The sequence below is a fragment of the Triticum urartu genome, chromosome 3A (genome assembly GCF_056163025.1).
Source record: "Triticum urartu cultivar PI428250 chromosome 3A, HENAU_Tu73, whole genome shotgun sequence".
Lineage (NCBI taxonomy): Eukaryota > Viridiplantae > Streptophyta > Magnoliopsida > Poales > Poaceae > Triticum > Triticum urartu.
In genome coordinates this window covers 375701779-375718035 of record NC_141875.1, presented here as the reverse complement: position 1 = coordinate 375718035, position 16257 = coordinate 375701779, and the positions used below count along the sequence as shown (strand labels likewise).

The 16257-nt window shown below is 46.8% G+C and overlaps 1 protein-coding gene across 1 annotated transcript; it reads left to right on the top strand.

Annotated features, from left to right (window-relative positions):
- Positions 1–1343: 1343 nt before the first annotated feature.
- Positions 1344–1664, top strand: LOC147979755 (uncharacterized). The gene has a single exon (XM_087515334.1). The coding sequence runs from the start codon at positions 1344–1346 to the stop codon at positions 1662–1664; it is 321 nt and encodes a 106-aa protein (XP_087371460.1).
- Positions 1665–16257: the final 14593 nt, after the last annotated feature.

The following is a 16257-nucleotide window of genomic DNA, read 5'->3' as shown; positions in this document are numbered from 1 at the left end:
GAATGGACAGACGCCCCGGCGCTTGAAGAAGGCGAAGACCGGTCCCTCTCGCTGGGAAGCGAGGCACCCGACGGCTGGGTCATGTATTTCGATGGTGCCTTCATGCGCCATGGCGCGGGGGCTGGAGCAGTACTCATCTCGCCCACTTTGGACAAGCTCTACTACGCCGTGCAGCTCTGCTTCCAGCAGGGCGAGAAGGTCTCCAACAACATTGCAGAATATGAGGGCCTCATAGCCGGCTTGAAGGCTATGGCGGCCCTGGGGGTGAAGCGTCTCACTATTAGGGGCGACTCACAGCTCCTCGTCAACTTCTCCAACAAGGTATACGAGCCAAAGGACGAGCACATGGAAGCATACCTCACGGAGGTGCGCAAGATGGAGAAGCAATTTCTGGGCCTGGAGTTGCAGTACGTGCCCCGTGGCACCAACAAGGAAGCAGACGACATTGCCAGAAGAGCATCCAAGCGACAGTCCCAGGAGACTGGTGTCTTCGAGGAGTGGCTCTTCAAGCCATCAGCAACGCCGTCGCTTTCAAGAACAACTCAGCCTCAGGAGGAACTCCCGCAGCTGCCTGCCTCAGGAGCTCCAGCCTGTGGCCCAACCTCAGGAGCGCGCCTACTCCTGGCGCTCGAGGCCCAGGAGGGATGCTGGACCAAGGAATTCAAGGAATACCTGATGCAAGGGGCGTTGGCAGAGAAGGAGGAGGACGCGGAGTGCGTGGCCCATCAGGCAACATCATACTGCATCCAGGACGGTGAGTTATATAGAAAGTGACCGAATGACGTTACACTGAGTTGTATCTCCAGGGAATAGGGGAAATAGCTGATAGCTGACATACACGGCGGAGACTGTGGGAACCACTCGTCGTCGTGAACCCTCATTGGCAAGGCATTCCGAAGTGGATTCTACTGGCCTACGGCGCTCAACGACGCGGCTGAGCTGGTGAAGTCCTGCGAGGCCGGCCAATTCCATGCCAAGCAGATCCATCAGCCAGCTCAGGGCCTCCAGACCATCCCACTCTCATGGCCATTCACAGTCTGGGGGCTAGATATTCTGGGCCCGTTCCCCGGGCGCCTGGGGGATATCGATACCTCTACGTCGCCATCGACAAGTTCACTAAGTGGCCGGAGGTTGAAGCCGTCCGCGCCATCTCGGCTGGCTCTGCAATCAAGTTCATCAAGGGCCTCATGAGCCGTTTTGGGGTCCCCAACCGCATCATCACCGATAACAGCTCGCAGTTCACTAGTAATCTCTTCAAATCATATTGTGCTAACCTTGGAACGCAAATCTGCTATGCCTTAGTAGCACACCCCAGGAGCAATGGCCAGGCCGAACGTGCCAACATGGAGGTGCTGAAGGGCCTCAAGACCAGGACCTTCAAGAAGAAGCTCGAAGCCTGCTGCAAGGGCTGGCATGACGAGCTCCAGTCTGTGCTGTGGTCGATCCGCACCACCGCCACCAAGCCAATGGGCGAAACCTCGTCCTTCCTCGTCTATGGAGCAGAAGCAGTCCTCCCTCACGAGGTCGAGCATCGCTCCGCATGGGGCCTGGCGTTTGATGAGACGCAGCAAGACGCCATGCAGGGGATGGATCTCGTGCTGGGGGAGGAACGACGCCGCGAAGCTGCACTACGGACGGCAAGATACCAGCAGGCGCTGCGGTAGTACGACTGCCGCAGTGTCCGCTCCAGGACTCTTGAGGTGGGTGACCTCGTCCTGAGACGGGTGCTCTCCAGGGAGGGGCTGCATAAGCTCTCGCCCATGTGGGAGGGCCTGTTCAAGGTAGTCCACGTCTCCAGGCCTGGCTCCGCGCGCCTGGAGACACAGGACGGGGTACTCGTCCAGAGCGCCTGGGACATCCAACACCTCTGGAAGTTCTACCCATGAAGAAAGGCCAGTGCCTGTGAAGAAGGCCCGGTGCCTGTGAAGCAAGGCCCAGTGCCTGTGAAGAAGGGCCCAGTGCCTGTGAAGCAAGGCCCCGTGCCTGTGAAGAATCGCCGCCCGTGACACTCTCACGTAATAATGAGTGGGGTTGTACATGCCCCAGAGCCTCAGGAGAGCCGCCCTTGGGCCTTGGGGGCTCCCTCCCATGCCGAGTGGCAGCACTTTGCTCCGCGCTGGTGAGAAGACGTCGAAGACTAGACTAGGTGCCGGACGCGGCTTTTCATTTGCTTTCCGAAGTTGGCTCGCCCCTCTTTTAATTGAAATTTGCTTTCTGGTGTCTCTTGCTGGTCCCATTTTATCACTTCCTGCCTCTGTTTCTGCCTTCACCTCTTTGGTCGACCTGCACTCTCCCTCGCGTCCCTCGCGAGGGGGCTGAACAGGTACCTTCATGAGCTTCCTCCTCCTGTCTTTTCGCGAGGCACCCTTGTTCGAGCCCACAAGCTGGCTCACCTCTCCTAATCCGTGCCTCACAGGTCCCGCGACGCGAAGCACTGAGTCAAGGCCAGCAGCGCCTATGACCAAGCCCCGGGTGAGCGATAAACCTCTGGACGAATTTTTTGCAGTTCCTAAGCGCATATCAGGTCAAGGAGGCCTCGACAGGCACTAGGAAGCAAGCGCCTCATGAGGAGGAGGCCACTCAAAACAAGTCAAGCTAAGTTATCCCTACATAAAACGATGATGTTGCGACATGGCACATGAACGGCAAACATAACATAACGATTGGGATCATAGTTCGATACACGCCCCTCCGGGGCCCATTCTGGTTTCTTTCTGATGCAGGAAGGAAAAGAAGAACAAAATAGAAGCGACGCCTACAGCGGCCCACGGGCGCAGGCCCCAGCGCCCTCCTGAGCTCAGCCGAACCCCTCCTCGCGCTTCATGGAGGCACGGCGACGAGACGACCCGCCACCGTCTTCAAAGCAGGCATGGTGGCGTGGCGGCTGGTCGTAGCCGCCACTGCTGGAGCTGTGGCTGGAGGAAGAGCTACCATAGCCGGACGAGATGCGGTCGGCACCAAGGGCGGGTTCGCCCTCATCCTCGTCGCGGCTGTCGCCAAGGCCAAGCACCTCCTCGCCGTCGTTCACCTCGGGGCAGCACCCGACGCGGCGACCATCTTCCCCAAACACCCTCACATAGAGGGTCACGTCGCTGTCATACTTGAAGTGAAGGGTGCATCGCCTGCCCAGGCCGCACGCACGGGCGAACGTCTGCCAACCGTGGGCTAGAGCTACATTGCCTGCGGCGGAGACCTCGACCGCAACCCAGGAAGCCTACTGCAGCAGCCGTCTACCTATAGCCGAAGCCCGCCAGGACCTGAGGCCGGCAGCTCGCCGGTGTAGAAGCGCGGGAGCTGAAGCCAATTGCCGGCCGAGTTCTCCGACCATACGATGAACTGCGGCAGCGTCTCCGCCGAGTGGAAGCGTGGCCAGGGAGGCCGCGTGACCATGGCACGTCTCCCTTCATCAACGGGACCGCCACAACCGGAGCGACCCCTGCTCCACGAAGCGGCACCACCACGGCCGCACGGAGCCGCGGCGAGGGTTGCGGTGTGCTTGCGGGGACGGGCGCGTCCACGCTTGGGCTCCGGAGAGTCGGGCCCCTCGCGAGGTGCCTTCCCTTTCTCCACGGCGGTGAACCTCCTCGACGGCGCCATTAGTAGCAAGAGAGGAGCAAGGAAGGATAAGAAGCGGGAGAGGCAGAGGAAGGATGGGCGACGGGGGCTCCGCCCCCTCCCATTTATACCAGGAGGAGGCCAACCAGCACCCCCCCATGATCACAGGTAATGATGGTTTTCCTTGCATGTCGCCGGGACTTGTCAAGTCGGGCAGTTGCTGAGGCTGCATGGGGAAGCGGAGACGCCCATGTCCAATCAACCGCCACACGTCGACCAAGGCCGCAGGCTATTGGGGCCCGTGGCGCTCTGCACTTGACCTTTGGCTTCGTCTCGAAGCCAAGCCCGAGCACGCCTCGGGCCCGGGGGCTACTGTCGGCCTTCTGGGAATAGGGGTCCCCAGACTTGCCTGCCTGCGGCCCACGGCGTGGCTTTGCTAGCAGGCATGTACGACCCATCTTCATCAACAAGGAATCAAGACACTCGCGAGGGGCCAAGCCTCGCGATGCGGACGACACGAGACCTCCTTAGGAGCGGCCTCACCAGGCTGGCTCGTGAGGGGCGGAGATTTCAAGGCCGGGCAAACCTCGCTAGGTTCTCGTGACGTGAGCCATGATGATCGAGATTAGGCGGGCGCCAGTGCGCGCAACGTCCTTGTTTCCTCTTCGGTGCTAAGGGGGCAAGCGCAGGCGCTGAGTACCGAGGCATCAAGCAAAGGTTTCCATATTAGTGCAACGAAACCAATACCAGAAGGACGGCAAGACGGAGGTCACCGTGGAGCCCAAGACGGCGTCACCACCGGAGCCTTTGGCAGGCGAAGACTGCTTTGTCAGGATAGCTTGTACTAGCTGTCCCCTTTCAAATTGGCCGTTGTTGGCTCCCTTCCCGCTCAATATTTGGGAGAGGACCAAGGCCACTATAGATAGAACTAGCCACCACCGTAGCTAGGAAGAGAGATCTAAGATTGGAGCCACCACATCCTTGGTGGCACACCCACCAAGCACAAGAGCACCTCAACCTCAGGAGGATATTCTTCCCTTGTACTGTTCATCCTCAGCCCAAGAGGCAATCCACCACCACCACACTGGAGTAGGGTATTACACCACAATGGTGGCCCGAACCAGGATAAATCTTGTGTCCTTTGTGTTGCGAGTTCGTCGAGTTAGTTCGTGAGATCTTAGCTAAGTTAGGACGTGGATCGATAGGGAGGAGATCTTCGCGCACACCCCAGAGTTCGAACCTTAAGGCTTTTGCCAGAACCCGTGATCCGACAACTCCAATCCAGAGGACTCCCCATGTGGAACTACAACGGGGAGGATGATACATCTCGCTACGGGCGCAAGGGTCCAGATGACTTTGCCGCCCTGGCCACCATGCTGGCGAATCTTTATAAAGGGGAGAAAGAAGAATTTGCCTGCCTTAAATATCGGGATGGATTCTCCATGTACAACCCTCCTAGCTGGGTAAGCTTTCAATCCAGAATCTTATTCAATCCTCATCTTAAGCCGCAACTAGTTGGACTCAAACCGACCATCTTTAATAGGAATGGTGGAAGGCCACCGCGGGGATCTATAGCCCTGCTCCACAGCCGGAGAATCATATTCGGGACCTAGATCCCGGATTTGAGGAGGATCCGGATATATTTGTAGAGCTTAAGGAGGGGGTATTCTATCAGGCGAGCTACGACAGCACATGAGTGGCCATTGTAGCCGATTACCCCGGTCTCCTGCCATCTTCCCACGTAAGTGCCCAGGGAGCACCTCCTCCAAAAGAGCTTCCTCGTTATGCCTCACCCACCACACTGTCTCGTGCTCCAAAGGGGAGGCGCTCAGCACGCCATGCTGCAGCAGAGGCGTCTCATAAGAGTGCGGCGCCTGTGCTGGGCGGGTCTTCGAAGAGGAAGGCAAATGACAACATGGCCGACCCTTCATCAAAGAGGTATGGATTCGAATACGCCCCCTGGCAGTCACATCGAACTGTGACATTGTCCGCTGTGTTTTATCAGGAAGAGTGTTCGTCGGACTATGTCCGGGGATCCTGCCGGTCGCGCCTCTACCAATCAGGTTCTAGACCCTACCTCTAGGGCGGGGGCTGATACAGGAGTGACGCCGGATTGTCCTACTTCAGAGGATTCGACTGATGTGTCCGTCATGAACTCTAAAGTAGAGAGCACCATGAATCATCGGCGACGGAGGCCGCTCTTCGCGACCACAGCTTTACTGAAGAGGCATTCAATGCCTTCAGCTTGGCTGATGCATATATCCGAGCTGCTCGGGATGGGTTTGCCAGAGCCACTAACTAGTATTTGAAAGATATGCGGGTAAGTATGCATTGTATAGATCTGGTAACCATATACCAGTAGCCCCCGAGACTTGAAGTAGTTGAAACAACTGACTTAATGATCATTGTATAATCAGGCACTCATGGAGAAGAACAACATGCTATCTCACGAGCTAGAACAGTGCCAAACCTAGCTAACTGCTACTATTGCCGAACTAGGGAAGTCCAAGGAGGCACCAAATGGTAAGGTTCCCTTCTATCCGGAAAATGTAATCATGTGCCAGTCGCGTGATAACCCACAAGTATAGGGGATCGCCACAATTTTCGAGGGTAGAGTATTCAACCCAAATTTATTGATTTGACACAAGGGGAGCCAAAGAATATTCTCAAGTATTAACAGTTGAGTTGTCAATTCAACTGCACCTGACAGACTTAATATCTGCAGCAAAGTATTTAGTAGCAAAGTAATATGGAAGTAGCGGTAACGGTGGCAAAAGTAACAGTATTGGTTTTGTAGTGATTTTAGTAGTGGCAACGGAAAAGTAAATAAGCAAAGATCAATATGTGAAAAACTCGTAGGCATGTATTCTGAATATAGTCATACGTGCTTATGGAAAAGAACTTGCATGACATCTTTTGTCCTACCCTCTCGTGGTAGCGGGGTCCTATTGGAAACTAATGGATATTAAGGCCTCCTTTTAATAGTTTACCGGGCCAAAGCATTAACACTTAGTGATTACATGAACTCCTCAAACTATAGTCATCACCGGGAGTGGTCCCGATTGTTGTCACTTCGGGGTTACTGGATCATAACACATAGTGGGTGACTATTGACTTGCAAGATAGGATCAAGAACTCACATATATTCATGAAAACATAATAGGTTCAGATCTAAAATCATGGCACTCGGGCCCTAGTGACAAGCATTAAGCATAGTAAAGTCATAGCAACATCAATCTTAGAAAATAATGGATACTAGGGATCAAACCCTAACAAAACTAACTCAATTACATGATAAATCTCATCCAACCCATCACTGTCCAGCAAGCCTATGATGGAATTACTCGCGCATGCCGGTGAGCATCATGAAATTGGTGATGGAGGAAGGTTGATGATGACGATGGCGACGGATTCCCCTCTCTGGGGCCCTGAACGGACTCCAGATCAGCCCTCCTGAGAGAGATTAGGGCTTGGCGGCGGCTCTGTATCGTAAAACGTGATGAATCCTTCTCTCTGGGTTTTTTCTCCCCGAACGTGAATATATAGAGTTGGAGTTGAGGTCGGTGAAGCATCAGGGGGCCCACGAGTCAGGGGGGCGCGCCCTAGGGGGGTGGGCGCGCCCCCACCCTCGTGGACAGGGTGTGGCTCCCCTGACATAGATTCTTTCGCCAGTATTTTTTATATATTCCGAAAATATTCTTTGTGAAGTTTCAGGTCATTCCGAGAACTTTTATTTCTGCACAAAAATAACACCATGGCAATTCTGCTGAAAGTAGCGTCAGTCAGGGTTAGTTCCATTCAAATCATGTAAGTTAGAGTCCAAAAAAAGGTCAAAAGTGTTTGGAAAAGTAGATACGATGGAGACGTATCAACTCCCCCAAGCTTAAACCTCTGCTTGTCCTCAAGCAATTCAGTTGACAAACTGAAAGTGATAAAGAAAAACTTTTACAAACTCTATTTGATCTTGTTATTGTAAATATGTAAATCCAGCATTCAAGTTTTCAGCAAAGATTATGAACTAACCATATTCAAAATAACATTTAGGTCTCATGTTTACTCATATCAATGGCATAATCAACTAGCGAGCAATAATAGTAAATCTCAGATGACAACACTTTCTCAAAACAATCATAATACGATATAACAAGATGGAATCTCGCTAGCCCTTTCTGAGACCGCAAAACATAAATGCGGAGCACCTTTGAAGATCAAGGACTGACTAAACATTGTAATTGATGGTAAAAGAGATCCAGTCACAGTCATACTCAATGTAAACTAATAGTAATACATGCAAATGATAGTGGTGCTCTCCAACTGGTGCTTTTTAATAAGAGGATGATGACTCAGCATAAAAGTAAATAGATAGGCCCTTATCAGAGGCAAGCAGGGATTTGTAGAGGTGCCAGAGCTCGATTTTGAAATAGAGATAAATAATATTTTGAGCGGTATACTTTCATTATCAACATAACAACCGAGAGATCTCGATATCTTCCATGCTACACACATTATAGGCGGTTCCTAAAAAGAATGGTAAAGTTTATACTCCCCCTACCACCAAAAAACATCAATCCATGGCTTGCCCAAAACAACAGGTGCCTCCAACTAACAACAATCCTGAGGGAGTTTTGTTTGCAATTATTTCAATTTAAGCATGGGACTGGGCATCCCAGTTACTAGCCATTTTCTCATGAGTGATGAGCGGAGTCCACTCCTCTTGAGAATAACCCACCTAGCATGGAAGATATAGACAGCCCTAGTTGATACATGAGCTATTCGAGCATACGAAACAGAATTTCATTTGAAGGTTTAGAGTTTGGCACATACAAATTTACTTCGAATGGCAGGTAGATACCGCATATAGGAAGGTATGGTGGACTCATATGGAATAACTCTTGGGGTTTATGGAAGTGGATGCACAAGCCGTATTCCCGCTTAGTACAAGTGAAGGCTAGAAAGAGACTGGGAAGCGACCAGCTAGAGAGCGACAACAGTCATGAACATGCATTAAAATTAATCAACACTGAGTGCAAGCATGAGTAGGATATAATTCACCATGAACATAAATATCGGGGAGGCTATGTTGATTTTGTTTCAACTACATGTGTGAACATGTGCCAAGTCAAGCCACTCAAATCGTTCATAGGAGGATACCACCCTATCATACCACATCACAACCAGTTTAATAGCATGTTGGCACGCAAGGTAGACCATTATAAACTCCTAGCTAATTAAGCATGGAATGAGCAACTATAATCACTAATTGTATTACAAAACATGTTTCATTCATAATAGGCTGAATCAGGAACGATGAACTAATCATATTTACAAAAAAAGATAGGTCGAGTTCATACCATCTTCTCTCATCTTAATCAGTCCATCATATATCGTCATTATTGCCTTTCACTTGCACAACCGAATGGTGTGGATAATAATAATAGTGCATGTGCATTGGACTAAGCTGGAATCTGCAAGCATTTAATACACAGGAGAAGACAAGGTAATATGGGCTCTTGTTTAGATCAACAATAATGCATATGAGAGCCACTCAACATTTTCATCATGGTCTTCTCCTCTCGACCCCCAAAGAAAAGAAATAAAACTATTTACACGGGAAAGCTCCCCACAAGCAAAAGAAGAACGAGAAATCTTTTTGGATTTTCTTTTAATTACTACTACAGGCATGGAAAGTAAACTAGCTAAAAGCTACTACTATTTTTTGGTTTTTATTAAGGCTGGAAAAGAAAATAAACTAGCATCGATAGTACAATGAAAAGTATGAGCATCGACAACTGGAATGAGTGTGTGAACATGAATGTAATGTCGGTGAGAGATACATACTCCCCCAAGCTTAGAATTTTGGCCTAAGTTGGTCTATGGCTACGGCTCAAAGCCGCCCTCTCCGGTGTACGTAGGAGTGTCCTCTGGGTCCCATTGGTTGGCGATCTCCTCCGGATCCTACTGATAAACAGACTGACGATAAGGATCAAGTGGTGGCTTCGGCTCAGGCTCTAGAGCTGATGTCAGGCTCCAGTATGCATGAACGCCCTCCAGCAAAACAAGGTACGTGCCTGAAAATATGTTAAACAAGGAGGGAGCAGGCAAGGTAATAGTATCAAAGTATTTTTTTATCAAATATCAATCTATATTTAACCATCTTCTTCTTATCCTTAACAATAAAATCATGTGCTATCATACTCTTATAATCTAGAAAAATAGGAGGCAACAACTTTTCCTCTTTCTCATAATGCCTAATTGGTATGTTAAAGTGTGCAGCAAGGCATGAGGCAAAGATGCCTCCAAAGATGGGACCCTTTGTACGGTTCAGATTTAACTGTTTAGCAACAATAGCGCCTAAACTGAAAGTTGTATCACAAAACAAAGCATAGCACAAAATAACAATATCAGGAGTACTAAGGTTTCCACTGTTCCCACGACCAATTAAGCATCTACAAGCAAATATTGCAAAGTAACGTAGAATAAGAAAATGTATGCTAGTAATTCTTGCATCGGAAACTTTCCTCGTTTCCCCTACAACAATCATATCAATAAATCCCTCCACGTCATTACAATGTGGTTCCTCTATGCTGCCCGCAAAGGGTATCTTACAGACCCTAGAAAACTCATATAGTGACATCTCCTTAACCTCATCATATAAATGAAACTCCACTGAAGGTGGTGATTTCTTAGCATGAAAGTAAAAATTTTGCACGAAAAAATTAGTGAGGAGGAGATACTGTTCGCGTTGGTCGCGGAGGAAGTCGACGAGGCCTACATTCTCAGCCAAATAATAAAAGTCCTCATAAATCCTGGCCGCTCTCAAGAACTCATCACAAGGCCATTCGCATGGCCAAACCTCCGCAGTGCGAGGGAGATTATATTTGGGCTTCTTATTCTCTTCACTTTGCTTATCCTTCGAGCTTCGGCTCGAAGAGCCCCTCAACAATCTCTTCATCATTTTCTTTCTCTGAAAAATTTCTGAAATTTTTAGTGACTCAAAACAAAAGTGAATCAAACTCAACAAGATTGATAGCAACTACTCCTACAAGTGCCTAGAGGCCATATCATGCATTAAAACTACTTTTGACCACATAAATTTGACATGCAAGCTCAAGAACAGGGTCACCTAAGCAGGAAAAATTTGCAATAAATAAAGCACTAGAACAAAAACTAATTGGACCATTGGAGGAGTCACATACCGAAGAACAATCCGCCAAAGCAGTTTTGTGAATGGAGTTTTGAGCAAGGAGATCGAAAATGGCAGCAAGATGAGCTAGAACTCGGGTTTTAGCTGGTGGAGGATTTTTTCTGGAGGAAGACGAAATGTGTGTGTGCCAGAATAAGTGGAGGGGGCCCATGTGGGGTCCATGAGGCAGGGGGCGCGCCCGAGGGGGGTGGGCGCACCCTGGACCCTCGTGGCCAACTGGTGAGGCCCCCTGGTGTGTTCTCAGTGCCAATAATTCTTAAATATTCTAAAAAATCCTATAAAATTTTCAAGGCATTTGGAGAACTTTTATTTTTGGGGTATTTTTTTATTGCAAGGATAATTCAGAAAACAGACAGAAAATACTATTTTTGCTTTATTTAATCTAAATAGTAGAAAGTAAAAAGAGGGTACAGAGAGTTGTGCTTTCTAACTTCATCCATCCCATGCTCATCAAAAGGAATCCACTGACAAGGTTGATCAATTCTTGTTAACAAACTCTTTTCGAATAACATGAAACCAGAGAATTTTTGAATAACACTAGGTTACCTCAACGGGGATATGCACATCCCCAACAATAAGAATATCATATTTCTTCTTGAATATCATATTTCTTCTTGACAGTAGGAAGAGGGAATTCAAAACCTCCAATAGTAATTGTTGAATTTTTCCAATAGAATTGATACTGTGGACTTCAGGTTGTTTTCTCGGAAAGTGTACCGTATGCTCATTACCATTAGCATGAAAAGTGACATTGCCTTTATTGCAATCAATAACAGCCCCTGCAGTATTCAAAAAGGGTCTACCAAGAATAATCGACATACTATCGTCCTCGGGAATATCAAGAATAATAAAGTCCGTTAAAATAGTAATGTTTGCAACCACAACAGGCACATCCTCACAAATACCGACATGTATAGCAGTTGATTTATCAGCCATTTGCAAAGATATTTTAGTAGGTGTCAACTTATTCAAATCAAGTCTACGATATAAAGAGAGAGGCATAACACTAGCAGCAGCTCCAAGATCACATAAAGCAGTTTTAACATAGTTTCTTTTAATCGAGCATGATATAGTTGGTACTCATGGATCTCCAAGTTTCTTTGGTATTTCACCCATAAAAGTATAATTAGCAAGCATGGTGGAAATTTTAGCTTCCGGTATATTTCTTTTATTTGTAACAATATCTTTCATGTACTTATCATAAGGATTCATTTTAAGCATATCAGTCAAACACATACGCAAAAAGACAGGTCTAATCATTTCAATGAAGCGCTCAAAATCCTAATCATCCCTTTTCTTGGATGGTTTAGGAGGAAAAGGCATGGGTTTCTGAACCCATGGTTCTTTTTCTTTACCGTGCTTCCTAGCAACGAAGTCTCTCTTAGGATAACGTTGATTCTTTGATTGTGGGTTATCAAGATCAACAGCAGGTTCAATCTCTACATCATTGTCATTGCTAGGTTGATCATCAACATGAACATCATCATTAACATTAACATTATCACTAGGTTCATGTTCATTAACAGATTGTGTTTCAGCATCAGAAATAGAAATATCATTGGGATTCTCAGGTGTGTCAAAAATAGGTTCACTAGAAGCATGCAAAGTTCTATCATTTTTCCTTTTCTTCTTCTTAGAAGAACTAGGTGCATCAACATTAGTTCTCTGAGAATCTTGCTCAATTCTCTTAGGGTGGCCCTTAGGATACAAAGGTTCCTGAGTCATTTTACCCCCTCTAGTCACAACTCTTAGCATTTTCATTTTTCTTATTATCTAATTCATTGAGCAAATCATTTTGAGCTTTAAGTACTTTTTCTACTTGAGTGGTAACCATGGAAGCATGTTTTCTAATAAGTTTAAGTTCACCTTTAACTCTAGACATATAATCACTCAAGTGTTGAAGCATATCTGGATTACGTTTTAATTATCTACCAACATAAGCATTGAAGTTTTTTTGCTTAACAGTAAAATTATCAAACTCATCCAAGCATTGGCTAGCAGACTTATTACGAGGAATATCACCTTCATCAAATCTATAGAGAGAATTTACCTTTACTACCTGTGTCGGGTTATCAAGACCATGTATTTCTTCAATAGGTGGTAAATTCTTAACATCTTCAGCTATAATACCCTTTTCTTTCATAGATTTATTTGCCTCCTGCATATCTTCAGGACTGAGAAATAGAATACCCCTTTTCTTCGGAGTTGGCTTAGGAGTTGGTTCAAGAAGTGCCCAATCATTTTCATTACTCAACACATTATTCAATACCAATTCAGCTTGATCAACAGTTCTTTCCCTGAAAACACAACCAGCACAACTATCCAGGTGGTCTCTGGAAGCATCAGTTAGTCCATTATAAAAGATATCAAGTATTTCATTTTTCTTGAGAGGATAATCAGGCAAAGCATTAAGTAATCGGAGAAGCCTCCCCCAAGCTTATGGGAGACTCTCTTCTTCAATTTGCACAAAATTATATATTTCCCTTAAGGCAGCTTGTTTCTTGTGAGCGGGGAAATATTTAGCAGTGAAGTAATAAATCATATCCTGGGGACTACGCACATAACCAGGATCAAGAGAATTAAACCATATTTTAGCATCACCCTTTAATGAGAACGAAAATAACTTAAGGATAATGTAATAGCGAGTTTTCTCATCATTAGTGAACACGGTGGCTATATCATTCAATTTAGTAAGATGTGCCACAATAGTTTTAGATTCATAGCCATAGAAAGGATCAGATTCAACCAAAGTAATCAACTCAGGATCGACAGAGAAATCATAATACTTATCGGAAATATAGATAGGTGAAGTAGCAAAAGTAGGGTCATATTTCATTCTAGCATTCAAAGACTTCTCTTTCAGCTTAGCTAACAGTTTCTTAAGATCATAACTGTCATTGCAAGCTAAAAAGTCCCTAGCAGTTTCTTCATCCATAACATAACCCTCAGGCACAACAGGCAATTCATATCTAGGGGGAGAATCTTCATCATCACTTTCATCAATATTATCAGTTTCAATAATTTCATTCTCTCTAACCCTGGCAAGTTGTTCATCAAGAAATTCACATAGTGGCACAGTATTATCAAGCATAGAAGTAGTTTCATCATAAGCATCATGCATAGCAGAAGTGGCATCATCGATTACATGCGACTTATCAGAATGAATAGCAGGTGTAGGTGTCACAAGTTTACTCATAACAGAAGGTGAATCAAGTGCAGAGCTAGATGGCAGTTCCTTGCCTCCCCTCATAGTTGAGGGATAAATCTTGGTTCTTTCATATTTCAAGTTCTTCATAGTGATCAACAGATATAAATCCCAAGTGACTCAAAGAATAGAGCTATGCTCCCCGGCAACGGCGCTAGAAAATAGTCTTGATAACCCACAAGTATAGGGGGTCGCAACAGTTTTCGAGGGTAAAGTATTCAACCCAAATTTATTGATTCAACACAAGGGGAGCCAAAGAATACTCTCAAGTATTAACAGTTGAGTTGTCAATTCAACCACACTTGAAAGACCTAATATCTGCAGCAAAGTATTTAGTAGCAAAGTAATATGGAAGTAGCGGTAACAGTGGCAAAAGTAATAGTATTGGTTTTGTAGTGATTGTAACAGTAGCAACAGAAAGGTAACTAAGCAAAGATCAATATGTGAAAAGCTCGTAGGCATTGGATTGGTGATGGATAATTATGTCGGATGCGATTCCTCATGCAACAATCATAACATAGGGTGACACAGAACTAGCTCCAGTTCATCAATGTAATGTAGGCATGTATTCTGAATATAGTCATACGTGCTTATGGAAAATAACTTGCATGACATCTTTTGTCCTACCCTCCCGTGGTAGCGGGGTCCTATTGGAAACTAAGGGATATTAAGGACTCCTTTTGATAGAGTACCGGGCCAAAGCATTAACACTTAGTGAATACAGTAACTCCTCAAACAATAGTCATCATCGGGAGTGGTCCCGATTATTGTCACTTCGGGGTTACCGGGTAATAACACATAGTAGGTGACTATTGACTTGCAAGATAGGATCAAGAACTCACATATATTCATGAAACATAATAGGTTCAGATCTGAAATCATGGCACTCGAGCCCTAGTGATAAGCATTAAGCATAGCAAAGTCATAGCAACATCAATCTCAGAACATAATGGATACTAGGGATCAGACCCTAACAAAACTAACTCGATTACATGATAAATCTCATCCAACCCATCACCGTCCAGCAAGCCAACGATGGAATTACTCGCGCATGGTGGTGAGCATCATGAAATTGGTGATGGAGGAAGGTTGATGATGACGATGGCGACGGATTCCCCTCTCCGGGGCCCCGAACTGACTCCGGATCAGCCCTCCCGAGAGAGATTAGGGCTTGGCGGCGGCTCAATATCATAAAACGCGATGAATTCTTCTCTCTAGTTTTTTTTCTCCCCGAACGTGAATATATAGAGTTGGAGTTGAGGTCGGTGGAGCCTCAGGGGACCCACGAGGTAGGGGGGCGGGCCCAAGGGGGTGGGCGCGCCCCCACCCTCGTGGACAGGGTGTGGGCCCCCTGACGTAGATTCTTTCGCCAGTATTTTTTATATATTCCAAAAATATTCCCCGTGAAGTTTCAGGTCATTCCGAGAACTTTTATTTCTGCACAAATATAACACCATGGCAATTCTGCTGAAAGCAGCGTCAGTCCGGGTTAGTTCTATTCAAATCATTCAAGTTAGAGTCCAAAACAAGGTCAAAAGTGTTTGAAAAAGTAGATATGATGGAGACGTATCATCGTGTTTATATGAATAAACATTGTTGTATTATATGATGGCAGGCTCGTTGGCTCAGATGGAAGAGAAGCTAAAGGCCGTGCAAGCGGAGAAGGAACATACCGAAAGGCAAGAGGCCGCTGGTCAACGTGGACTGACACGGAGCAGGGACGAAAAGAACAAGCTGTAGGATGCCAATACCCAGCTCGGCGAAGAGCTGAAGGATGTGCGGGCCTAACTAGCGAATGCTTTAAAGGAGAACAAAAAGCTGCGAGGCGGCAAATTCAGTATGCCTTTCAATTTATTGTCGTACAGTTCACTGAGGCGACTTCTGATAAGTTTATTCCTGTAGGTATTTTGACTGGGCGGCCCGAAGAAGAGGCATCCAGCTTCCAAGGCGATCTGCTACAAGAGTTGTCCAAAGTGTATGAGCGAGCTCAGAAAGCGATGTAGAGCGTTGCCAAGGCTTTATGGCCATCTGCATCCCCTCCAAGAAGTATGGAGGAGCTTGTGAAGTTGTTCAAGGGAGCTCGGCGCCACTTTAGATTATGGAAGATATCTGCTTGCCGGGAAGGCGCACGAGAGGCCTGGGCCATGGTGAAAACATGGTATATCGGACTTGATCCGAATCATATGGCCCGGGTCGGACCTCGGGGGTCAGATGGACTAGAGATTCCAGTGAGCTTGGTATATGACCAAGTAAAGATAGCCGCCAAGTTTTCACAACAGGACTATAAGCTACA

Coding starts and splice junctions, on each gene's coding strand:
- LOC147979755 (XM_087515334.1), top strand. CDS start 1,344: ATGGAGGTGCTGAAGGGCCTCAAGACCAGGACCTTCAAGAAGAAGCTC.